This window comes from Rhinolophus ferrumequinum, chromosome 9 (assembly GCF_004115265.2).
Source record: "Rhinolophus ferrumequinum isolate MPI-CBG mRhiFer1 chromosome 9, mRhiFer1_v1.p, whole genome shotgun sequence".
Taxonomy (NCBI): Eukaryota; Metazoa; Chordata; class Mammalia; order Chiroptera; family Rhinolophidae; genus Rhinolophus; species Rhinolophus ferrumequinum.
Window position 1 is genome coordinate 11,073,467 of NC_046292.1, and position 25,129 is coordinate 11,098,595.

Below are 25,129 nucleotides of genomic sequence, written 5' to 3' on the forward strand. Positions count from 1 at the left end.
GTTGGTTGGAGCGCGTCCTCTCAACCACAAGGTTGCCGGTTTCGACTCCCACAAGGGATGGTGGGCTGCGCCCCTACAACTAGAAACGACAACTGGACCTGGAGCTAAGCTGCGCCCTCCACAACTAAGACTGAAAGGACAACAACTTGACTTGGAAAAAAAGTCCTGTTCCCCTTCCTCAATAAAATCTTTAAAAAAAAAAAGAAAAAGAAAGAAAACCATAGTATGGCAGGTATTGAATGCCAGGCCAAGGGAAGGGCTTTATTCCATAGGTGATTGGAAGCCACTGAAGTGCATCCTGGGCACACAGTACGTACTCAATAGCAGTTGATTGATATTGATTGAGCAGGAAGTGACGGGAAGATGCCGTGCTCTGGGCAGAACCGCCTGGAGTAGGGAGAAGACCAGTTTTTCCTCACTGCTACTTGAATGCAGAGATACTTCAATGTTTTCTTCCTGAGTACTGATGTAATGTAAATATGAAAACAACAACACAAAGAATATTAACAATCATCTGTAATATTGTCATAGCAAAAGATTGGAAATAACCTGCATGTCTACATTAGTTTTCTATTGCTGTGTAACAATCACCCCAAAACTTGGAGCTTAGAACAACACACATTTATCGTCTCACGGTTTCTGTGGGTTGCGAATCCAGGTGCAGCTCAGCTGGGTCCTCCACAGATGTTACAGGCTGCAGTCAAGGAATCAGCTGAGGCTGCAGCGTCATCTTAGGGCTCGACAGGGAGGGGACGACTCCTTTCCTTGTTGGCTGTTGGACAGAGGTCACTCATTTTCTTGCCATATTTCCATAGCCCAGCTTGGCAGTTTGCTTCATCGAAGTGAGCAAGCAAGAGTGCCAGCAAGACAGCAGTCACGGCCTAATCTGAGAAGTGACATCCCATCACCTCGGCTGGATTCTACTGAGTAGAAGCAAGTTGCAAGTCCCACCCACACTCAGAGGGGAGGGGATTACAGGAACGTGTGAATAGCAGGAGGTAGGATCAGGAAGCACCGCCTTAGAAGCCTACTTACATGTTAGTTTCCTGTGGCTGGGCAGCTTACATATTAGTTCCCACGAACTGGGGAGCTTAAAACAACGGAAATGTATTCTCTTCCGTTCTGGAGTCTGGAAATCTGAAATCAAGATGTCAGTCAACAGGGCCAGTCTCCTCCCAAGGGCTCTAAGCAAGAATCTTTGAGGCAGCCGGTTGGCTATGGTGCTAATAACACCAAGGTTGCCTGTTCAATCCCCGCATGGGCCACTGTGAACTGTGCCCTCCTTAGAAAGAAAAAAAAAAAGAATCTTTGCCTCTTCCATTCCAGCCTCTGATGGCCCCAAGCATTCCTGGGCTTGCAGGAATTTAACTCCAATCTCTGCATCCAGCCACTCATGGACTCCTCCCTGTGTCTCTGTGTGCTCTGCATTGGATTTAGGGTCCACCCCTGGATTTAGGTGGATCCGAAATCCAGGATGATTTCATCTCAGAATCCTTAACTAATTATAACTGCAAAGGCCTTATGTCCAAATGAGGTCACATTCATAGCTACCGCGGGTCAGGACTTAAACATATCTTTTGGGAGGGCTACAATACAACTCACTACAGTCTACCCACTACAATGTCCATCACTATGGGATGGGTTATATACATTTAGGTACATCCGAACAGTGGAATACTAGATCCTTGGGGGGAAACAAAGCATGAAAAAGCTCTGTATATGTTGATAAGGAAAGGCCACCAAGCTATATCAAGGGCAGGCAGCAAGATACAGAATAATGTGTAGATACAATATGCTCTCTTTTCATAAAAAATGGGAAGGGAAAAATACTTTATGTGTCTAAGATAGCTCTGGAAAGCTATATAGGAAACAGCCCCCCACAGCTTGCCTGCAGGGTGAGACAGGGTGACAGGAAGACACGGATGGGAGAGAGACTTCTTATAACTTTCTGTACTATTTGAATTCCAATCATGTAAATGGACCATCTTTTCGAAGAAAGAAAATCTACATTTAAAAGGTCATCTGTCATACCAACACCCAAAGGTATTAGAGCATGGTTAACACTTCAGTGCCTTGCCTTCTCATCCTGTTCCTATTACATCCATATGTAAGAAATATTAAAAACCAGAAATATTTTTCTTTTACAAATATGGGCTCATTCTGTCCTACTGTTCAGAAGCCTTTCCCTTAATATCTTGTAACCATTTCTCCAGTCACTGAATGCTCTTTTGTAATATTTGGAATGACTTCCTAGTATTCCATTAAATGAACAACCCGTGACTTACACGTACAATGTCCATTAAATGAACACGTACATGACTTACACGTCCCCTACTGATGGATGTTTTGGTCTTTCTCATTGTTTGTTATTAAAGTCATGCATTATAGAAAGACTTGGCAAGTTAACCAAAAGCTATCCAGCAAATCCAGTTAACCGGAACGTCCTGTCCTCTAAGCCTCCTGGTTAATGTGGTTTTGCTGATGGTGGGCAGAGTCCACCCAGCCTGGCACCCAGATTTGGCAGGCATTTGGCCTTAGCAACCTGGGGGTGGTAACTCAGTCATTTGTTTCCCAGTTACCTGAGCTGCAGATTTAGAACCCTCTGCTGTGAGCAGGTGAGCACCGGGCACAACTCCCTCTGGTAGTGGGTCCTGGGGTGGCTGGAGTGGGCATCACCCGAGTATGGGGCAGGATGACTGGTGGGTGTCGGCCTGGGGATTCAAATGACCACAGGCAAGGCTGAACAGAACAAAGCCACTGAGTCAGCACAGCAGGGGACCCAGCCTCTTCAGAGAGAGGAGAGCCAGAGGCCTCCTGAGGAGGCTGGTGTTAAGTATGTGCCTCCCTATAGCAGGCTCCTGTGGGCTCCTTGGGTACGAGGGTCAAGGAGAGGAGCTGTGTTTGCTGCCGTCCCAGAATCTCATGTAAGACAGCATGGTGTAGAGGAAACAGCATGGGCTTGGAAGCTGCTGCACCTCCAGCTGTGTGTCCTTGGGCAAGTGACTGTACCTCTCTGAGTCTCAGTAAAATGGAAATAATTCTAGAACTTGCTTCACAGAAGTGTTCAGAGGGGACTGAGGACAGAAAGAGAAAAGAGGAAGCAGCCAGCACGGTGGTACACAGCCAGTGCAGGCTGCCTGTGAGGTTCAGGAACTGGTCACCAAGAGAGACCTGGTGGAGAGGGGCCTAGGCATCAGGCAGTTCTCCTGGAGGGAGGGGCAAGGATAGGAGCCTGAGCCCAGACCCTGGTGCTGTGAGAAACACTCTGAAGTGAGGGCTCCACAGGAACAGGCAGGGTCAGAAGTAGACTGTGAGGTCATGAGCCTGTCAGAGGCTAGTAGGAACCCAGTAGGTCTGGGGACTCCAGGTAGGGTGACATAGATCTGGGGCATGCTGGGACACCTGAAGGTCGGCAGTGCTTATGGCAGAGGTCAGTCAGGCCTGGCTGGGCCAGGGACACCTCAGGGAAACTCCTCTTCTCCTTCCAACTTTGCACCTCTCCTCACCCCAAGTCACAGGGATTGACCCCTATGTCCTTGACGAATAGCTCTCAGCCTTGGCCTTGCCTGTGCCATCTCTGGGTGACAAGAGCCCAAAGGGAGCAGTGGCAGCCTCTAGTGTGGTTTCTCAGATGTAAAAATCAGGCTCCTCTTTGACAAAGATAAACTCACACTCATCCCTTCCCTCACGGGAAATGCACAACCATTAGTCGCAGGCCTGCTGCTTTTTTTTCTGGGTATTTGCTGTTTTCCAAATATAAAATTATAAAATTCAACATGCTCTTTCAAACAAAGCATATCTCCCTCACTCAGCCCAACAGCTTTAGACCCGCCTCCCCCTTTAAATGGATGATTTGATTCAATGTCTTCAAGAACAGAGGGAGGCAGATGGAGCCTGATGTATTGTTACAAAAGAAACACACATGCTGTTTAGCCTCTAAAGCATGGTTTCCTCCATGGTCTTATCTAACCATCCCAGGTGGGGTAGGTGTCAGGTGTCGTAGCTGTTCCCTCGTGGATCGTGAAAGAATTCACGAGTCAGATAGAAATATAGATTTATTAAAGTAAGAGGAGAGTCGACTGGGCAGAGTCTGCTGGAAACTACTGCATCGAGTGTTTGGTCTCGAGTTTTAAGTTTTCCTACAGTCAGGGGTGGGGGAAGGTGCGGGAAAGCTGATTATGGCAACCTTTGCTCTTGTTACGTAGATTTAAGTTGGAGCCAGGAGAGTGCATCCCATACAGATGCAAAACCTCTCCCAAGTCACTGGGCTAGCACTGGGCTAGCACTGGGCGGAAGTAAATAGAAACACTGAAACAGGATAGTCAATGTATAGGAAGCAGAATCATTAAGAGGAAGAAAAGAAAGCTTTCAAAGTCCCAAGCTAAGTTACACTTATTAATTGTAATTATTCCAGAGATCCAAACCTCAGAAATAGATTTAGTGCCACCATCACAATCCCTCCGTCCCAACAGTAGACGCAGGAGTTTGAGAAGAAATGGGCAGTGGATGGGGTTCCACAATTTTACAGATGGACAAACTGAGGCCAGAAGCCCTCATCCAAGGTTGCTGGACAAGCAGGAAAACAAAGACAGGACATGTCATTGAAGGCTCAGTATTGCTACAGTGGGCTCCGAAGGAGCGGGCGGGAATGCTCCCTCAGGAGGGTTGGGCGATGGGTCGAGGCCAGAGCTTAGGAATGTAAGACCTTTTAAGGCCAGGGAGCACGAACCGAAACTTCAGGGGGACTCTGCAGCTGGTTCTGGGTTCCGATTTGGCTCTGGGTTCCGATTCTGCTCTGCCACCTTGCAGCAGCACGACCTTGCGCGACTTGCTTAATCTTCAATTTGCTGTTTATACAAAAAGAGCGAATAATCCCTATTTGCTGGGTTGTCCGGAGCGGTAAGTGCGATCGTGTCCGAAGAGCCCTCACCCCGTGCCGGTCTTCAGTAAGCACTAAAAGGAAAGAGCCCGCTGCACGCCGACCGCGGCCCCGCCCGGGCCCTAGGGCGCGCCCTTCGATCCCGGGACGCGGGCGGGTCCAGTGCGGGCTCCGCCCCCTGGCCCCGCCCGGTCCGACCCGCTCAATCTCAGCGGCGGGGGCAGCGGTAGCGCACGAAGGTAGGAGGCCAGCGGCGCGCGCTCCCGCGGGCCGGGGGCTCGAGCACGCGGGGCGCGCTCCGGCGGGAGGAGTCGGCGGGGGCGCGCGGATGGGGCCGCAGGGCTGAGGTTGCGGCGCGCGGAGGGCGGGAAGGCGAGCGCGCGGAGGGCGGGAAGGCGAGCACGCGCAGTGGCGGGCTGGAGCCTTGTCTCGGGCCCTGGGGGCGCTCAGGGCGCCCCGGCCGCTCCCCCTACCCCTCCCGGCCACCGGGAGCGCGCGTCCTCCGGCTCTGCGGACATCCTGCCGCGTCCTGCTGCAGCCTTGCCCCGGTCTCGCAGGCCCCTGTGGGCGGGCCGTGGCGGGAGCCAGCCCGGGCCCTGGGGCCTGCAGGCGCCCCACGAGCGCCCCTCTGCCCCGGGGATCTCCTCGCTCCTCCGGGCTGAAATGCGGTGGGAGGCCCTTCTCAACTGTCACCACACCACAAACAGCAGATCCCTGACTGAGGGCCTGTCACCTTCCCTGTCCTTCTCCTGAGGGATGTCATTTCATCTCAGTGCAACCCTGCGGAGTCGAAAGTAGCTCCATTTTACTGATCAGGAAACTGAGGCTCAGAGCCATCAATTTCGTCGCCCAAGATGTCACAGCGTGTACAGGGACTTGGGCCCTCCACTCCTTGGATTTCTCAAAATGGGGCCCGAGGCCACCGTGCTGTGGTGGCCAGTCTCCCCAGCTCCAGAAGCCAGGATTTGTCTGGGTGAATGTGACAGTGGGGGATGGGTTCCATGAAAGTACCTTCTTTCTGTTTTCACCTGAGATTTCCTATTTTCCTTAGCTGTGCTCACAGCGGGTGCTTAATCAAGAAACCAGGAGCAGACCAGAGGCTAACGCCAGACCTGTCTCCTCCTCAGTCAGAAGCGGGGTTCAGGAAAAAACTCAGAAGTCAGAAACCCTTAGCTGTTGGTTGGTCTCTCAAGTCCTGGGGATGGAGGCCAGCCCTTGGAGACTAGGCACCACTCCCATCCAGGGGTCCGATGTGAGAGACAGTGCTGGATTTTTACCCTGAACTCCTGGGATGTGGCAGGTGCTAGAATATGTTCACTGGGAGTTCTTCCTGGATTCCAGTCTGGGGGTAACATCATCTGTGGCCAAGACTTGCCCAGTGTGAGGCCACCAAAGCCCAGGGGGTTGTCTCTTTTCTATTTTTTTTCATATAGTTTCCTATATTGTTATTTTTCTCTTTGCATTCATTCACTCAACAGCTGTTCATGGCACTTTGGGCTTTAGGCACTGTGGAGATAGCAGCAAATAAGGCCAACTTGGTCCCTGCCCTTGGAGGAGACAGACAACACACGTGTAGGAGAACATAGGGAATATCCACTGGCAGAGACCGCTTTAGATGCAGGTCAGGGTTTGCTCTCTCAGAGGTGACAGTTTTATCTGGTTGACAAGCACTCGGGGTCAGCCATGAAAGGAAGGGGGAAGAGCATTCCAGGTGGAGAAAATGGCAGGTGCAAAGGCCCTGAGGTGGGAGTGTGTCTGGTGTGTTTGAGAATCAAGTAAGGCCAGCAAGGCTGGAGCAGGCCAGCAAGGGGGAGAGGGTGGGAGATGAGGTGGGAGAGGTGGGCGGGGGCCAGATCAGGCAGGCCTTGTTTGCTGTGGCAGGACTTTGAATTTTATTTTGAGTGTGATAGGACACATGGGGGCAGAGTTGGAGCTGAAGAGGGACGTGATCTCAACTGTGTGAGAACGGACGAGTGGGGGACAAATAGGGAAGCAGGGAGACGCATAAGGAGCCATCTCAGCAGTCCAAGCAAGAGATGGCAGTGGCTTATATCATACACACCAGAGATCTAGGGTGGTACCTGGCACCCAGTAAGCGGAACACAGTGGTAGCTGTTGCTGTTTTTGTTTTAAACTTTGGAACCAGGCATATTTGGGTCTCACCTGGGGCTTCAGCTCTTCATGAAGACTTTGGTGACTTTGAGCAAGTTATTTAACTTCACTGAGGCTTAGTGTTGTCACCTGTAAAGTGGGTAGAACAGTACCACATCACGCGGCTGTCAAGAAGGTTAAAATAGATAAGGTACAGATACAAAGTTTTGGGCACAGGGCCTGGCTCATGGTTGGTTCAATATTTTTGTTATAATTTCTAGTCAGCCACTGGAGAATCAAGAAGGCATAAGAGAGCAAGAGCAGCTGGTATGTTTGAAACTCATAAGGCATCTTTGAGGGACTTTTTGGCTAGCTCCCGCCAATGGAGCAGGTGCAAAGGCCCGGGGAGTCTGCTGTACACCAGGCACAGGCTTCTAGGTGAGGTACTGGGAAAAACGAACAATACTAGTGATTGTAATGATGACACTAGTCATAGCCAACGCTTATCCACTATGTAACAGTGTGTAATGATTAAGTTAACACCAGGTGATGAGATAGTGAAACCCAGAAATATCAGAGGCTCAACACAACAGAAGTTTATTTCTCATTTATGGAAATCCCTGTTCGGTGTTTGGCACGTGGCTTTCTACATGGTGACCTAAAATCCCTTCTAGCTTGTGGCTCTGGCATCCCCCAGGACCGCAGAGTTATTTCCTTTCAGCTAGAGGACAGGCAAGGAGATAAACAATTCCTCGTGGGACATTTTTATGGGCCAGGTCTGAAGTGGCACACATTCTTTCTGTCTTAATTCTACTGGCCAGAACTTGATCACATGGCCATATCTCACTGCAAGGGAGGCTGGGAAATGGCTTCTAGCCATTTTCCTAAGAAAAATCAGAAATATTTTTGAACACATAGCATTGTCTGCCACACCATATTGAAGCATACAGCTATGCATGGGTCATCTTAATTAATCCTCATGATAGAAGCTGGCACTGTTATTATCTCATTTTACAGATGAGGAAACAGATTCAGAGAGGCAGAGTCACTGGCCCAAGATCACACAGCTGGTGGGAAGGCATACCAAATTTGGAGTTCTGGCAGTCAGATGCTGAAGCTATGACATCCAGACCCTTCCAGTGAGGAATTCCATCATTGTTTTGAGAATTGGTTGGAAACTGCAGATATTGGAGAACTATACATACACACAGGGTTTAGATATTTCTTAGGACCTATACTACCCAGTAGGACTCTCCAAGGAATATTTTGTGGGCAGAGCCAACAGTTCGTATCATCCAATGCCCAGGGTTCAGGCATCTTGCTCCCTTCCCCCAGTCTTTAGGGCACTGGCTGGAGGAAGGCACCCAATACGTCAGTTCATTAGGGGCCCCCTGTCTGCCAAGCTGGGCAAGCAGGAGTGGAGATCCTCCCCTAGGAGTGTCTGTGGCCTCCCCTCTGCTCTGGTTATGGGTGTGTGGCCCATAGAGGCATTTCTGCGTTTCTGGAGGCTGTCAAGAGGTGGGAAAATGGGGGGGGTCCCAGGATTTTGTAGTGGCAGCTCTCTGCTTCTGGCTGAGTTTAGTTTTGCCTACATCTGGCCTTGGTTGCCATGGCAACTTGGTGGCACTTCTCTTTGTGGCCTGGTGTGCCCTGTTTTCTGGCTTTCCGTTTGCAGGACAGATTCCCTAGTTGGGGGTAAGGGGTCCAGGTTGGACTGATGTGCATTTATGCAGCACCTGCTGCATTCCTGGGTCTGACCTGGACACGGTAGTAGAGGCTTGAAGTGCAAATGCTCTGGCCTTGCCCTGAGGCACCACTGGGAAGCTGCCTGCCTGAGTGGAAGGGGTTCCGGGCTTACCACCTTGAATAAGTAAGAACCCCACCTCTCTGAGCCTCGATTTCCTCATCTGGAAATAAGTTGAGATGAGAATTTAATGAGGGAATGCAAATATGCCTTCTATGGGACTGAGGATGTAGTGTGGAGGGTGCCCTGAGGCCAAGGGTGGAGACGTAGCAGGAGCCCAGATATTTGATGCTAATGGCAGCAGCTGCCATCTAATAATTGCTCACTAGACACCAGTTGTGGTTTTAAACCCCTACAACTTTCAACCCATGTAATCATCACAACAACTCTATGTAGTAGGTGCCATGCATCCCATTTTAGAGATGAGAAGACTGAGGCTCAGAGAGGTCCAAGATCATACTGCCAACATGTGGCAGAGTGGACTCTGATGTGACCCCCAGATCTGACCCTGACTCCAAAGCTGTGGGCCTAACCACTAGGCTGTACAGCGTCCTTGCCACAGGGAAGGAATAATGAAAGGTGGTAGGTGGACCACTGAGCCCCAGGGCCCTGGGGTACCGGGACTGTACATTTTGGATTTTTGAATGAGTGAAATCAATATTTATTGAGTGTTCGCTGTGAACCGGCCCGAGTCACACGTTCTCTATAAATCCCCCAGGTAACTCCATGAGATGGGTGCCAATATTATCCGCATCTTACACTAGGGACACTGAGGCAAAGTTGCTCTCCTATGGCACACAGCTGAGGGGTGTGGGAACAGGGGTGAGGGGTATTCCCTTCCTTGCATGGTCTCGGTGATTCCACAGCCTGTGTTCTATTCCCGGCACTGGATATGGGAAAAGTCACCTAGCGCCCTGTAGATACATTCTTAACAAACTCTCAAAGACTCTGGCCTTTCCTGTCTCCAGAAAGCTGACCCCGTCCTGAGCTTGGAGGGCTCTAGGACCCAGCAGTTGGGGAGCGTGTGTGTGTGTGTGTGTGTGTGTGTGTGTGTGTGTGTGTGTTGGGGATCCTCTCTTCCAGGTCCCCTCCCTTCCCCCACCCTCTCTCCATCCTTTCCCTTGTCTTTCTACTCCTTCCTTTTCTCCCCCACCTCTTCCTCCTCTACTCCTCTCCCCCTCTACATCCTTCTTCTTCCCTCTGTTCCCCTGACTCGCTTCCCTCCCCTCTGCTTCCCCCCCCCCCCCCGCCCCTCTTAGCCCCTCCCACATCCGTGGTCACATGGGGGCGCCGCCGGATTTAAGCCTAATCTGCCCTGTGCTCAACTCAGCAGTCTGGCTGTGGGGTGGGCTGAGCGGATTGATCTAGTCTCAGGGCCCTGGAAAAGGGCCTGGAGAGGGGTGTCTACAGCCTCTCCCCATGAGCTTGGGGCTGGAGGGGTCGTTGGAAGCCCAGCTGGCCCTGGAGACGGTTATCCAGGTGGGTCCTAGGAGCTGTGCCCTCCCCTGTCCAGCTGCTCTGGAAGGAGTGGGTGAGGAATACACGCATGTTGGGGGTCGAGTGGTGTGGTGGTGGGACGCACAGGGGCCCTGGTTTGCAGCTCCTAGCCAGACGTGGGGCAGGGGCCTGCACAGGGCTCAACTTCTGTGGCTCCCTACTCCCTGTGGCCTGTGGGTTGTAGGGGTCCCTACTCCCAGATTTTGGGATTAGGGTAACCTCTCCTGGTACAGTGGGATTCTCACCCATCTCGGTTGGATCTGGACTGGCGCCCCAACACTCTGCTGCCCTGATGGGGTTCGTTCTCTGGCCCTCGTTGGGGCCTCCTTCCCTGGCAGGGGGCACACCAGAGTGTCCTGTGGGGCGTTTTGCGATGCTAACTCCTAGACTTCCCTCCATTTGAGGGATTTCCTGCTGGCCCTCTGGGCACCCACATCTTGGGCGGCAGGACTTTGCTCCTTCCCCCCCAGGCCAGGGAGCCCAGGGACTCAGGTCCCCCACAGACCCTCTCTCTTTCCCTGCAGACACTGGAGAGCAGTGTCCTGGGGCCGGGCCAGGAGACGGGCCTGAGTGTACAGGCCCCGGCCCAGGACTGTCAGCCCACCTGCCTGTCCGCCCGCGTCAGGGAGATCGTCACCCGCAACCTCTCCCAGCCTGAGAGCCCAGGTACCACCTCGCCCTCTCCCCTGCATAGACACTGCCCGCATCTCACCTCTTTCTTCTCACACGCCCCTCAACAGTCAGGGTGATGACTGCAGCTTCCATTTCTTGAATACTCACTGGCAGGCAGGCAGAACCCTATGGTGGAAGGACCCATTTTACAGATGAGGACATGGAGGCTCAGAGGAGTAATTTGCCCGGACTTACTTGTTCCCATATCATGCTGCTAGAAGGCAGGGCAGAGCATCTCCTCCTTGCTGCAAAGACTTAGACCCCAAATTCCACATTCCTTCCCAGAGAAGGTGTGAGTTGGCTGAACCTGAGATTACAGGGGGAGGGCAGTTCAGCTCAGTTCAGGGCTTTGCAGAAGCCGGAGGGGTGGTCCTGCCCCAGGCAGGAAGGCTGATGGGCCCCTGCTCCTCCTTGTGGGTGGCACCCCCGACTGCATATGTGGTTTGAGGGTCTGGGAAGGGCACACAGTCAGCTGGCATGTAAGCAGCTCTCCTTGGTGGTGTTTCTGGGGCTCCTGCCACAGCCCTTGTTCAATCTCAGCCTTCTTGGGAGACTAGGAATGTTGGGGCCTGTGGGAGACCCAGACAGGGACTTAGAGAGCCCTCATCCAAGCTGGAAGAGCCTAGAGGCTCGTGGTGTGTGTCCAGTTCTCCTGGGTGGAAGGGGAGCCCACAAGACAGGGAGGACACTAATATTTTTCCCTCTGGCCTTTCTTTTTCTCCTTTTTTTCCTCCTCACAATCTGACCTACACTATGTTGAGCCCTTGCCTCAGAAGTTATGTGAAACCCTTCCCTTAAGTGAGGCTTTCCTGCTCTCCTGGCAGGGTCTGGTTACTGTTTCACCCATTTTGCAGATCAGCAAAACTGAGGCCCAGAGAAGAGTAGTAATTGGAGGAGGAAGGAACTAGACCTTGGATCCTAGTCTCTTGTCTAGAGACTGAGCCTTCCTCTTGCCTGCTGGGGTCACACTTAAGCTGTAGTTGTGTCCGCTCTAAGTCTAGCCGTAGGCCGGTCGCTTTGCCCCTTTCTGTTCTTCAGTTCTGTTTGTGTGGTCTGGTGCTGCTTCCATTCCCATCAAGCCTCCTCCTGGGGCCTGGTCCGTCTTCCTGCCTCCAGTCATGGGTCGGGGGACACCTGTAGGGGGAGGATGTCCCCCTGGATCCAGATAGAAGCCAATCATGTGTCCGCTGTCCCTCTCCAGCCCTGCTGCCGGCCACCGAGATGGCATCGATGATGTCGCTGCAGGAGGAGAACCAGTTGCTGCAGCAGGAGCTGTCCCGTGTGGAGGACCTGCTAGCCCAGAGCCGGGCCGAGCGCGACGAGCTGGCCATCAAATACAATGCGGTCAGCGAGAGGGTGGGTGCTGCCAGGGACTGAGAGCTGGGTCAGGGGATCGCCTGCTGTGAGGGCAGGGAGACGGCCAGGCCAGGGCCGTCCTGGGGACTCAGGGGACTCAGGCCGTCCTGGGTTTGACCTGTGGCTCTGCCAACTGGAATGGACTTGAGCAGATCACTCCGCTGTCTAAGTCTGTTTTCTGTAGTGAGGATGGTGATGTGATGTGGAGTCATGAGGAATCAGTGAGATAACGGAATAAAGTGCCTGGCACAAGGGGTATTTCATTCCTGTGTGTCCCGGACCTGCTTGGGGTCGGGGACACACAGAATAGGACCCCTAGAGGCCCCTGGCACCTCTTGAGTGTCTGGACGTCTCCCTATGCTCCCATTTACATGGGCTTTGGGGTCCACCTAACAGTGGCCGGGCGCTAAGGCAGGCTGGGCTAGGCACAGGCAGCCATAGACCTGCTGCCCTCCCCATGGGATGAGGCGCAGCCACGGAAGAGGAGAAGCCAGGCCTACCTCCAAGTCCAGACAGGATTCACATCCCCTGGGAATTGTGCTTAGGCTTGTGGGGGTCCCAGGGCCTGGGGCAGGCTGTAGGGGTGGGCCAGGGCCAGGGGCACAGGTTGCTCTCAGTGCACTGTCTGCTTTGGGCCTCTAGGCTCGAGGTGGGTGACCCTGGGGAGTTGATGATGGCTGAAAGTTGGTGGAAAGGTTGCATGAGGGAGGGAGTATGTATGCAGATGGGAGATGTCTGGGTGTTAATGACAGTCATAATAGTAGCTACTGTTTATTGAGTGCCTACTGTGTGCCAGGCAGGTGCTGGGTGCTTTCCATTTAATGCCCCACGGCTGGAACCATTGTGATGCTCATTTCACAGAGGCTCAGAGAGGGCAAGCACTGTGCTTGGGGTCACACAGCCATTGAAGGCTAGGTCTCTACTCCCAACCCAGGGCTCTGCAGTTTCCTGGGTGTGGGAAGAGACAATTGAGAGGTCCAGGGAGGGCAGCTGGCCCCTGGAAAGCTGGAAAGACCTCAGACATGACTGTCTGATGTTGGAAATGGGAGACTGTAGCTGGCCCAGGGTCCCTGTGTGGTACTGGCAGAGCCAGGATTAGCCAAGGGCCGCTGAGCCCGCTTGTCCACACAGGGTCTCGAATACCCTTACTGGGAAGAAGGATATGCATTTCTGTGTGTGGTTGTGGGCTGTGCCCGTGTCCTGGTATCTGCCCGCTTGGACAAGCCCCCGACTTGTTGGGACTTGCAGAGGAGCAGGGTGGGGGACCTGCAGTGGCCCCCAGCACCGGAGACAGAGCACAGCTAGTTTTCCCAGGGTTTGTAGGGGGTGTGGAGGGTGGGCTGGCCTGAGTTGCACATTGTCGGTGGTGGTGGGGCCCTGAGCCAGCCCCCTCCCAGCCTTTCACCTTTTGGACCCTGGCACAGTGCCCGGTTCACGGGGGCAGGGGCTGCCTCTGAAATGCCATCTTCTGACTGACCGTGAAGCCAGCACTGCTGCCCTGGCTGGCAGGGGAAGGGCAAAAGAGGTGGGTGGTAACAGGTCTCTTTTCTGTTAGGACACAGCTGCTGGGGTGGGGCCACAGTATGCGAGAGTGGGGCTGTGTGAAGTCTAGAAAATTCCCGCATGTGCCTGGGGACGCCCTTGAATAGCATGTACAGCCTAGTGTTTGTGTTCTGTCTGAGATGGTGTCAGCACAGCCCCACCTGGAGGCAGGGATTGGATGAGAATGACCCGCAGGCCTTTCCTGGGGGTGGGGGGGTGGCTCCACAGAAAACATCTGAGCCTGGACATCACCTTATTCAGATGGGGAAACAGGCATGATAGGCCCAAGGTCAGCTATGGAGCTGGGATGAGGCCCATGGTCTGGGCTCTGTGGTCTTGTGGCACTACCTCTCCCTTCTGCCCACTTGTCCCCATGCTGCCGGTGGCAGCGTCTGCCCGCATGGCTGAAACTGTTGCATGTGGACTGGGTTGGGGGGCAGTCAGCAAGGTGGTTCGGACACTTTAAACCCCACAGCATCCCTGGGAAAAGAGAGTGGAGGCGAGGTCTGGAACTGTGTCCTGTTGATCGCATGTAGGGAAACTGAGGCAGGGGCTCCCAGGGGCCACCTCCAAGTTCAGAGGGAGGCCATCAGGGTCTCTGTGGAGCCCACCCTTCTTTTTGTCCCTGAGGAGCAGGTGTTGGGTGAGGCAGCTGGATGGGAAGGAGGGAGTGGCTATGCCCTTTTGGCTCCACAGGACAAGATGGACCCCCTGGGCTCCCCGTGTCCATGGCAACCTGGATAGAGTGACTCTAATAATGGATACTAGGGCAACGGTTGCTAGGGGAGACAGTAAACTTCTTTCATCCCAAGCTTGGGGGCACCCTGCTTCCCTTTTGAATTACAAGTAAAATTGAAAGGCTGTTTTGTGAGGGGAGAAGTTTGTGGAAAGGGGTGAGGTGTGGCTGCGAGTGGCCTGGGCCTGGCTGTGAATGCTGGGGAAGCAGGTGGAGCACCCGGCAACTGCCTGAACCCCTTTTAATCACAGAAGCAAATAGCACCTGGTCCAAACTGTGCAAATCACACACTGCACAGGCCACATTCAGACCCACACAGACCCACACAGATGCACAAAACATACCACACAGAAACACAAACTCACCCCAGGGATGCGCTCAGATTGATGGACTGGGCACCGCAGAAGCCAGACACCACACAGTCCCACCCAGGCGTGGAATGTGTCACCCAGACGCACGGTCACACCACCATGACATACCCGATTTGTAGACAATAATACATTGTTTCACGTCTCATGGACACACACGGCCAGACAAAGGTACGTACAGGTGCACAAAGCATAGAGTGACCGACATGTATACCACTGACACACGCACGGTTACACATATGGTGGTGCCCCGATACACATACGGTTGTGCATACAGACATACAAACACATAAACACGTGGGTACACACAGACATACCCACCGCCGTCACCACGACATAGACCTGCGAGCACAGATGCCACCTCACCCCGGCCCAGGAAGGCCCAGACACAGAGACACACAGGGTCGGTCCCAGGTGAAGACAAATGACAACACACACCCCACGCACACCGTGAGGTACACCCACATTGATGCACATGGCACACAGCATCTCTCAGATGAGGACACTGACGTGGGTGGACTCCTTGCAGACACTGGTCACGAACCTGCAGCCTACCTTCCCAGGCAGAGACCCCCTGCATACTACCTCCCCCTACACCTTCAGACCACATTCCCCCCAACTTGAGATGAGGCCCCCAAGCAGCCCTCACCAGCCCCTCCCTGTGGGTGGCACCCCGGTGGCCAATTTCAGCTTTCTCAGGGGCTCATTGAGCATCTCCTGGATATACTGGATCCCTCCACGCCTGGAGGGAACCTGTACCTGCCACTAAGCTGGCCCGGCCCTGTTATTAGCATGGGTGAGATTAGCTGGCCTTGCCCTTGGCTTCCCTGGAGCCCGGCGTGAGTGGGTGTGTGAATGCCCTCCCCAGGCTGGAGCAGGCCAGGCAGTAGGGAGGTGGATGCTGAGTGTGGCTGACGTCAGAGGCTTCTGGGCTGGGCTCTCATCCATTGGTGCTCCCTGGGCACTGTCACTCTTGCTAGTCCCTCTCATCCTCAGCAGCCTTCCCAACAGGTGGGGCCAGCAGGTGCCTAAGGGGCAAAAGGGGTTCCAAGGCTGGTGGGGGCAGCCAGCGCCAGGCATCTTGCCTCTGCCTACAGGGTGTGGTGATGAGGGGGCTGCAAGCTGCCTGGGGGTGGAGGAAGCACGCTTTACAGCAGAGGCTTCCCCTGAGGTCAGGGAGGGGTGGGAGCTTGAGGCCGGGCTGGGACTGGGAGGGTATTCATGAGCCATAGATTAGAACATCTGTGCACACCTCTCACAAATCGGAGCGCTGTGTATGCGGGGAGTGGGGGCAGGCTGCCGAGTTCATCCGTGCCACTCGGGATGTTTGACATCGCCTGTGTGCCTTGTGAGTGTGCATGTCCCCTCAGACAGGCATGTATGTATAGACGCCCCTGTCTGAATGTTTTCACGTGTGCTTATGCCATTAATTCATGATCTCAACAAACGTGCCACTAACACTGTTCTAGGTCTAAGATACAAGGGGGAATAAAAAGCCGGGCTCTGCTGAGCTCACTTAGGACGGGGCTGGGGGACAGGGGCACAGATCTAATATTTATCAACCACAGCTGGGTTGGTTGTTCTGGAAGAGAGGCTCACCGTGCACCCAGGGCCGCTAAGGTTTACCCCCAGGTGCATCTTTGTGTTTTGCATGCACACGTTTGTGGGCCCACCTACATGTGTCCACACACACCCCACCTGTGTGTCCATGCACGCCCTGTCTGTGTGTCCACGCATGGCTGAATTAACCTGTGCACATGTGCATTGCATCCTGGGCTTGCCCACATGTGCCTGCGAGGCACTGTGGGTCTGGCCCCAGCCTGGCACCCCCTGCAGAGGCCTGTGCCTGCCTTCCCCGGAGGCCCAGGACTCTCACCCAGGGCCCTTCCCTGCAGCTGGAGCAGGCTGTGCGGCTGGAGTCTGGGGAGCTGGAAACGCAGGAGCCCAGGGGGCTGGCACGGCAGAGCGTGGAGCTGCGGAGGCAGCTGCAGGAGGAGCAGGCCTCCTACCGGCGCAAGCTGCAGGCCTACCAGGAGGGCCAGCAGCGGCAGGCCCAGCTTGTGCAGCGGCTGCAGGCCAAGGTCAGGGCCGCCCACTCCTGCTCCTGCCTACCCATGTGCTCACTTTGCCCTGCCCCCACCCCCCGGGGCTAACCATTCGCTCCCCACCCATCCCCAGATTCTCCAGTTTAAGAAGAAGTGCTCGGATCTGGAGCAGCAGCTGCTGGAGAGATCCACAGAGCTGGAGCAGCAGAGGCTGAGGGTGGGTGCCAGGGTGGAGCAGGGCCGGCCCTGCCCTCTGCGTGCCCAACCTGATGCCTCTCTTCCACCCAGGACACAGAGCACAGCCGAGACCTGGAGAGCACCCTCATTCGCCTAGAGGAGGAGCAGCAGAGGTGGGGCACAGCGGAGAGGGGTCACGGCTGGCAGAGCAGTCCTCTCCGGCCACGTGCCCACTGTTCCCTTTTTGTTTGACCCAGGAGCGCCAGCCTGGCCCAGGTGAACGCTATGCTCCGAGAGCAGCTGGACCAGGCGAGCTCGGCCAACCAGGCTCTGAGTGAGGACGTACGCAAAGTGACCAGCGACTGGACACGCAGCCGCAAGGAACTGGAACAACGGGAGGCTGCATGGAGGCGCGAGGAAGAGGTGCGCGCAGGGCTGCTGGGAGGCCCGTGGGGCCTCGTGGGCCCAGCCTGACCCAAGGGGAAAGGCCTTTGTATAGTGGGGGGAACTCAGACCTCAGGAGAGGGAGCGGGAGTGCCCAGCTGGCCAGGGGGGCCCTTTAGGGGAGGTAAATAGTTACAATAATAACTGGCCTTGATTAGAGCGTACTATATGCCAGGTGTGCATTTCTTTTCTATTCCTCATAATAACGGTATGTCGTAGTTGCCGTCATCCTCTTTCTAAAGAGAGATTAAGTAACCTGCCCACAATCATGCAGCTGGTAGCTGGGACGCAAACCTAGGTCCCCGGCCCTTTCTGCCCTTTCTCGCTGCCTCTTATAGCTGGTGAAGGCAGTGAAACCCACTGTGCCCGAGGGAGGCTTGAGAGCATGGGAGTGGCAGCTCTGACACAGCCCTGTGCACAGCCCCAGAGCTGGCATGGGAAGACCCCCCTCCCTGGGTGACAGTGCCTCCCAGGGTGGTCGGAGCTGGGGAGGAAGCGGGTGGCCCCTTACTCAGCCTGTCTTCCCTTCAGTCCTTCAATGCCTACTTCAGCAACGAGCACAGCCGCTTGCTTCTCCTCTGGAGGCAGGTTGTAGGGGTCCGGCGGCTGGTCAGCGACGTGAAGATGTCCACTGAGAGGTAAGGCCTGGCTGACGGAGGGGGCGGTTTGGGGAGACGCTGTAGCAGCAGCAGTTGGGTGGCAACCCTGCTTTTTAAGTTGAACTCGGTTGAACTTTAGTCCAAATCAACATACCTACTGTGTGCCAGGTCCTAGGAGACGCAGAGGCTACTAGTAATAATGAAAAGTCTTACTACGATCGTGGCAGTCCATATTTACTAGGTGTTGACTCTGAGCTAGGTTCTTTGTACATTTTATTTCATCTCATGTCCTCACCGCCTCGAGTGATGGAAAGATACGGACCAAAATTCTAGACTGAGGACGTGAATGGTCAGTGACATGAAAGTGGAAAGGAGAGAATGTCCCAGATGCTCAGGGGATGGGAGGTGTAGGGAAGTCAGAAAAACACTTCTTACAGGAGGTGGAATTTGTACTGACTTCAAGGGGTGGGTCAGATTTTACTGGCAGAACTGGGGGCGTGCCAGGCAGAGAACACAGCCTGAGCTAAGGCTTGGGGGTGGGAGAATATGGCAGCTGGTGGGGTTGGAGCAAAAGGCAGGTGAAGGGAGGTCAGGTTGGAAAGGAGAGCATCAAAAGCAGGGGAGCTTGGTTATGCTTCGTCTTTGAGCAGCAGAGGTGAGGAGAATACCTAGAGGCAGGTAGACCAATTTGTTTCCCTTTTTACATTAAAATTTTGTTTCATTAATGATCTTTTGTTAAAATCATCAAATATTCGATCAGTGTCCAAATTTCTAATTGACTCATCCCTGTCACCGATGGTTTCGCTTCATGTTTTATCTTTAGGATTTCTTTATCAGGATCTGTAGATGTTCACAAAATGCAATGGGTTGATTTGTCCTTTAAGGTGTCTTTTAATTGTTTGTTCAGGAGGAAACTGGGACAGTTGTCCTAAGAGATTCCCACAGTCTGGATTCTGGGGTGTCGTTTAACACCTTAATCCCCTGTACGTCCTATCAATTGGATGTTGGATTCAAGGCTTGATCAGATTCAGGTTCGGGGTACTTTTGTTTGTTTTTTGGGTTTCTTTTTGTAAGACTTCTTAAGAGCTGTGTGCTTTCCAAGAGGAGGCCGTAATGCCTGGATGTCTCTTTCTGCCCTGGCAGCCCTTGATGGTCAATGCCAAGATCCAGACATTCATCAGAGGTTGCACAATCGTGATTGTCTTGTTCTGTCACTTCTTCATGTATTAATTGGAATTCTTCCATAAGGAGGCACTTCTTTTTTTTTTAAAGATTTTATTGGGGAAAGGGAACGGGGCTTTCTTGGGGAACCGTGTGTACTTCCAGGACTTTCTCCAAGTCAAATTGTTGTCCTTTCAATCTTAGTTGTGGAGGGTGCAGCTCAGCTCCAGGTCCAGTTGCCCGTTGTTAGTTGCAGGGGGCGTAGCCCACCATCCCTTGCGGGACTCGAGAAATTGAACTGGCAACCTTGTGGTTGAGAGCCCACTGGCCCGTGTGGGAATCGAACCGGCAGCCTTCGACGTTAGGATTCGGCGTTAGGAGAATGGAGCTCCAACCGCCTGAGCCACTGGATCAGCCCCGCACTTCTTTTTACTATTAGATACTGAGTGGTACAGTTCATTCAAGAAAGGAGAGGATTTAACCTATTTGGTGTATTCTAAATATGCTGTGTTTTTCATTAGCATTCAAAAATTTAACATTTTACTTTTGAATAACTCATATGCTCACAAGGTTCAAATTCCAAAAGGGTGTACGGTGAAAAGGCTCCCTCCTACCTGTGTCCCGGACACTCCTCTTCCCTCCTGGAGGCAAGCAGTATGACCAGTCACTTTCCTAAGTGACCTTCCAGGCTTATTTTATACAAGCAAATACAGCAGGTCACACACACACACACACACACACACACACACACCCCGCTTTTTAAAAAATGTACTTTGGTAGAATTTCATCTTTGCAGTACTTAGAGATACTTTCTTCATCTCATAGTTATAACCGGGAAGTGACTCCATTTTAGGCTCTGAAGAGGTTCCCCGTTCGTTTTTCTCAGCTACAGAATATTCCACTGAATGGATGTGTCACCATTTATTTCATAGAAGCCCCCTTTTATAGTCATTTTATAGTCATTGAGGTTGTCACCCTACCTTATTATACACAGGTCATTTTCCATGCATTGGGGCACATCTGCAGGATAAATTCTTAGAAGTGGAGTTGGTGGGTCAAAGACCTGATCCATTTATAATTTGCGAGCTCTACAACATGGATGGACCTAAAGGATATTATGCTAAGTGAAATAAGTCAGACTGAGAAAGACAAATACCATATGACCTCACTTATGTGGGGAATCTAAGAACAAAATAAAGGAACAAACAAAACAGAAACAGACTCATAGATACAGAGAACTGATGGTTGCCAGGTGGGAGGGGGTTTTGGGGACTGGATGAAAAAGGTGACGGGATTAAGAAGTACAAATTGGCAGTTACAAAATAGTCACGGGGATGTAAAGTACAGCACAGAGAAGATAGTCAATAATATTGTAATAACTGTGTATGGTACCAGGTTGGTACTAGGCTAACCAGGATAGATTGGGATCACTTCATAAGTTATACAAATGTCTAGCCACTATACTATACACCTGAAACTAATATTAAACAATATTGAACGTCAACTGCCATTGAAAATAAAAAAATAGTAAAATAAATATGTGAACAACTACATAAAAATAAAAACAGTACAGAAAAAAAATAAAATGAACTGATTAAAAATAATTCATCAGAGATGAATTGCCTCCTTTGGGGAAACCCTCCCGCCAACAGTGTAGGGGGAGGCCATGTTTCCCCACAGCCTCACCTACAGTGTGCAGTAGGTGACTTTTTTCCCCAATCTGATAGTGACAAATAACATCCTAGAGTAATTTTGATTGACCCTTGGGAGGCCACCCCCCGCATTCCATCCCTGTCCTGTGTTCTCTCCACCAGGGACCTGCTGCAGCTGGGAGGGGAGCTGGCCCGGACTTCACGAGCTGTCCAGGAGGCGGGCCTGGGGCTGAGCACGGGCCTGCGGCTGGCCGAGAGCCGGGCCGAGGCGGCCCAGGAGAAGCAGGCACTGCTGCAGGCCCAGTTGGAGGAGCAGCTACGGGCCAAGGTGCTCCAGGAGAAGGGCCTAGCCCAGCTGCAGGTGCAAAGCAACCTGGATAAGGCCAACCTCAGTGCCAGGTGGGTCCCTACCAGGGGACGTGGTAGGCACCACACAAGGCAAGCTTCCCTGCAGAGTGCACTTGGAGATGCAGGGAGGAAGGAGGTCTGTTCACTGGGGTCGGGCCTTTCCCCTGTATGAGCTCAGCCAGTCTTCCCAAGCACCCCATTTGGCAGAAGGGGAGACTGAGGTCCAGAGGGCTTTTGCCCAGGGTACATCACGAGTAGTTGAACCTCCGATGCCAGAAGCTTTGCTCCTAGCTCCTGTGACCTAGACAAGTCCCAGAGTGCTTTCCCATGAGATAAAGTAGGTGGCAACCACATTCTCATTGGCAGATGAGAAATCTGAGGCCCAGAGAGAAGTGACTTGCTCAAGGTCACACAGCTAGGGAGATGAATCCTAAGGTCCCTACCTTAGGTTTGGGGAAGCATGAAGGACACAGAGCTGGGGGTTTGAGGAGAAGCTGGGATGGTCTCCCATTTACCTCTGTTGCTCCCCTACCTCCAGGGTGACAGAGCTAACCTTGACAGTGGAGTGCCTTCAGAATCAGAATCTGGAGAAGGATCGAGTCAACAAGGCCCTCACGGAGAAGCTTGAGGCCCTGGTGAGATGCAGATGCCCCTGAGCTGTGGCCGGGCGGGATGGGGGCACTGACCAGATCCATGGACGCAGGCTGAGGGCTGGGCTGCTGGGCTACCCCTGAGCGTCCCACTGACAATTTCACCCCTCATTAATGGAGCACCTAGTATGTGCCAGGCCTAGTGTGAGCACAGTCACCTCCTTTATCCCATTTCATCCTCTTAGCAGCCCTATAGCATGATCCCCATTATACAGATGAGGAAACCGAGGCCCAAGGGGCAATACTTGTCCAGAGTCTCAGATCCACTAAGCTGGGGAATCAGGACTTAAACTCATGCCTATGCCCTGATAGCCCAGGGATCTTTCTCTTGGAACTCAGCTGCTTCCCCACCAGAGGGACACTCCTCAAGGGTACTGCTTGGGTTGGTCATCCTGTGTGGCGCCCCGGTTCTATGTCCAGCTCTCCTCCAATAGGCTGTGTGACCTAGAACAGGATACTGCATTTCTCTGGGCCTAGCCTGCAGTGAGGGCACTGGGGCTGCTGGCCTTAGAGGCCACCTAATGGGTGGGGAGCCAGGGAGGGAGATGAGTGGAGTTTTAGACTAGGGCAGAGACCCTGACCACCCTTTCTTTGTCTCCCAACACCACTCCAGGAATCCCTGCGGCTCCAGGAGCAGGCGGCCCTGGAGACAGAGGAGGGAGAGGGGCTGCAGCAGACTCTGAGGGATCTGGCACAGGTGTGAGGTGGGAGACAGCCAGGATAGGCCAGAAACTGGGGGGGGGCGGGAGGGGGGGGGAGCCCTGGGCAGGGCAAGGCCAAGCAGTCCGTGGCCACCACATCCTTTGGTGGCTTTGAGCTGAACTGCAAGTGGTTGGGGAACCTGGGGACCCGGCCTGGGGGAGGCACCGCAGGTCCTAGGCCCATCTGTGAGAAAGGCTGAATGAGGTCTTTGCAATAAATGGGAGGCCTTACACACCAGGCTGAGGGCTGTGAGCTAGTGGGGGTGGAATCAGGAAGACTTGTAGGAAGGGAGCTTAGAATTTGCTGCAGGCTTTCGGATGACGCTGGACACGCGGCCCCCAGCGGCCCCACTGACCCGCCTGGGCTTCTTTACCCAACTAACCCTGCGCTGTCCTCCTCCTTCTGCCTTTATACCCCACCCTAAGGCAGTCCTATCGGACATGGAGAGTGGCGTCCAACTAAGCGGCTCCGAGCACACGGCCGAAGCGTCTGAGGGCAGCCTGCGGGGGCTCTCCGGCCCCCGGACCCCGTCCCCACAGCGACGCTCCTCTCCTGGCCGCGGCCGTTCCCCGCGCCGAGGCCCTTCCCCAGCCTGCTCTGACTCCTCCATGCTCACCCTGATCCACTCTGCCCTGCATAAGCGCCAGCTACAGGTTCAGGTAAGAAAGGACCGGAGCTTTCTGGGTGAGGGGCTTGGACAGCCCGGGGGCGGGGCCAGGATTCTGAGGCGGAGCCTGAGCATCCTGGGGTGGAGCCAAAGTACTGGAGAGGGGCTTGGGCCGCCCAGGGGTGGGACTTGTGTCTTGGGGGCGGGGCCAAAGTCTTGGGGGAGGAGCCTAGGCATCCCGGGGTGGAGTCAGAGCCCCGAGAAAGGGCAACTGAGTCGGGATCCATGGAGGTAACTGAGAACTCCGGTAGACTCTGGGCCTAGATTTGGAGGTGCTTGGGCAGTTGTGGGCGGATCCTAGGGAGGGAGGAGCTTGGTATAGAAAGGAGATGAGGTGCCCTGACAGGACAGACAGACCCAGGACCCTGGGAAAAGGCCTGGGAGAAGGAGTCTGTCTAGGATGAGAGGAACTTGGAAACTGGAGGCAGAGAGGGGCCTGGGGGTAGAGTCAGAAGCAGGATACAAAGGGGAGGAGTCCTGGGGTAGTCAGAACCCCGGATAAGGAGTGTGCTTGGTTGGCAGTTTGTCTGGCATCCTGGGGGCTTAGGTCAGGGTAACCAGGCCCTGCTAGCCCAGGGCTCTTTCTCTTGGAACTCAGCTTGGAACTCTACCCCAGGGGGATACAGGCTCAGAGCCCTGGCAGAGGGCACAGAAGGGTGGTGAGGGCCCAATGAAGGGAAGTGGAAACCTATCCTGAGGGTTTAGCCCCACTTTCCTGCCCCAGGCCTAGACTACAGAGTAGGCTGGTGTACATCCCTGGAACCAGTAGAGAGTAGCCGGGGGCTCTGGGGGCTTCTTAGGGCTCCCCCACACTCAGCGATTCCCATGCCACAGGACATGCGTGGGCGCTATGAAGCCAGCCAGGACCTCCTGGGTACGCTGCGGAAGCAGCTGAGTGACAGCGAGGGTGAACGCCGTGCCCTAGAGGAACAGCTGCAGCGTCTGCAGGACAAGAGCGATGGGGCCACCCAGGCCCAGGAGGATGCCCAGCGCGAGGCCCAGCGGCTCCGGAGCAACATTGAGCTTCTTAGCAGGTGCCCGGGAGGTCAGAGGTGGGGGCCCTGGAGAATAAGTCAGCGTCTGGGCCTAGCGCCAGCCGGAGCCTGTCAGCAGGTGGATTTGCACCCATATGGTGATAAGTAGCCATGTGGCTCTGTTAACGTTTAAATTAATTTAACATTTTAAAAAGTGAAAATTCAGTCCCTCGGTTGCATTAGCCACATTTCAAGTGCTCATTTCAAAGAGTTCGGTTCACAGTGCTATTATTCTAGATGCTGTTTCTTAGAGATTTTTGAGACAGGAAATTATCCACTCTTAGCGACTTGGTTATTTTTGATGTTGTGGTTGTTTCTCTTCGTAATAAAAAGTTTGAAAAATGGAGGGGAAATGAAAAAGTGGGACCTCCTCACAGCCGCTCCTGTCCATTCTAACCATTGTTAACGCATTGGTTTAGCTTCCCATCATGTTTCCTGGCAGCGAGGTGGCAAAGGTTTCCTGTACACCTACTGTGTGCCAGCCTTATTGCCAAGTGCTTTACGTGTATTTACTCAATTAGTCTTCCCGCCAAACTCACAAAGTGCAGAGCTGTTAGTGTCCTGAGGTTGACAGGCTTATCCAAGCTCACACAGCGATGGCTGGGGATAGGAATTTGCACTCGGATCCGTCTGATAGCAAAACCAATGCCTCCCATACCTTAGAAGGAGAAGGGCTTTTTATATAGTTGTACTCGCAGCGAACACCTCATTTTGCATTCTGTTTTTACTTACTGTCTCATTGCACGCTTTGTCCCACCTACTGCC

General features: G+C 53.5%; 1 protein-coding gene and 1 long non-coding RNA gene across 3 annotated transcripts in view; one reads left to right on the forward strand and one right to left on the reverse strand.

Annotated features, from left to right (window-relative positions):
- Positions 1 to 337: 337 nt before the first annotated feature.
- LOC117027744 (uncharacterized) lies at positions 338 to 4,940 on the reverse strand. Of its 2 annotated transcripts, XR_004423958.1 has the most exons (5): positions 4,730 to 4,940; positions 2,580 to 2,711; positions 1,036 to 1,137; positions 621 to 772; positions 338 to 463 (listed from the first exon to the last, which is right to left on the reverse strand). It is a non-coding gene; the product is annotated as an uncharacterized LOC117027744 (long non-coding RNA). The 2 variants fall into 2 exon arrangements; XR_004423959.1 differs by lacking the exon at positions 2,580 to 2,711.
- A 5,193-nt stretch (positions 4,941 to 10,133) lies between these two features.
- CROCC (ciliary rootlet coiled-coil, rootletin) overlaps positions 10,134 to 25,129 on the forward strand; it is a 39,906-nt gene continuing 24,910 nt past the window's right edge. The window contains exons 1-13 of the mRNA XM_033113770.1: positions 10,134 to 10,193; positions 10,736 to 10,877; positions 12,085 to 12,239; positions 16,781 to 16,966; positions 17,064 to 17,147; positions 17,219 to 17,280; positions 17,365 to 17,530; positions 18,083 to 18,189; positions 21,126 to 21,362; positions 21,850 to 21,946; positions 22,575 to 22,658; positions 23,089 to 23,322; positions 24,165 to 24,364. Coding sequence (XP_032969661.1) covers positions 10,134 to 10,193; positions 10,736 to 10,877; positions 12,085 to 12,239; positions 16,781 to 16,966; positions 17,064 to 17,147; positions 17,219 to 17,280; positions 17,365 to 17,530; positions 18,083 to 18,189; positions 21,126 to 21,362; positions 21,850 to 21,946; positions 22,575 to 22,658; positions 23,089 to 23,322; positions 24,165 to 24,364 — 1,814 coding nt within the window. The remainder of the gene's footprint in view (positions 10,194 to 10,735; positions 10,878 to 12,084; positions 12,240 to 16,780; positions 16,967 to 17,063; positions 17,148 to 17,218; positions 17,281 to 17,364; positions 17,531 to 18,082; positions 18,190 to 21,125; positions 21,363 to 21,849; positions 21,947 to 22,574; positions 22,659 to 23,088; positions 23,323 to 24,164; positions 24,365 to 25,129) is intronic.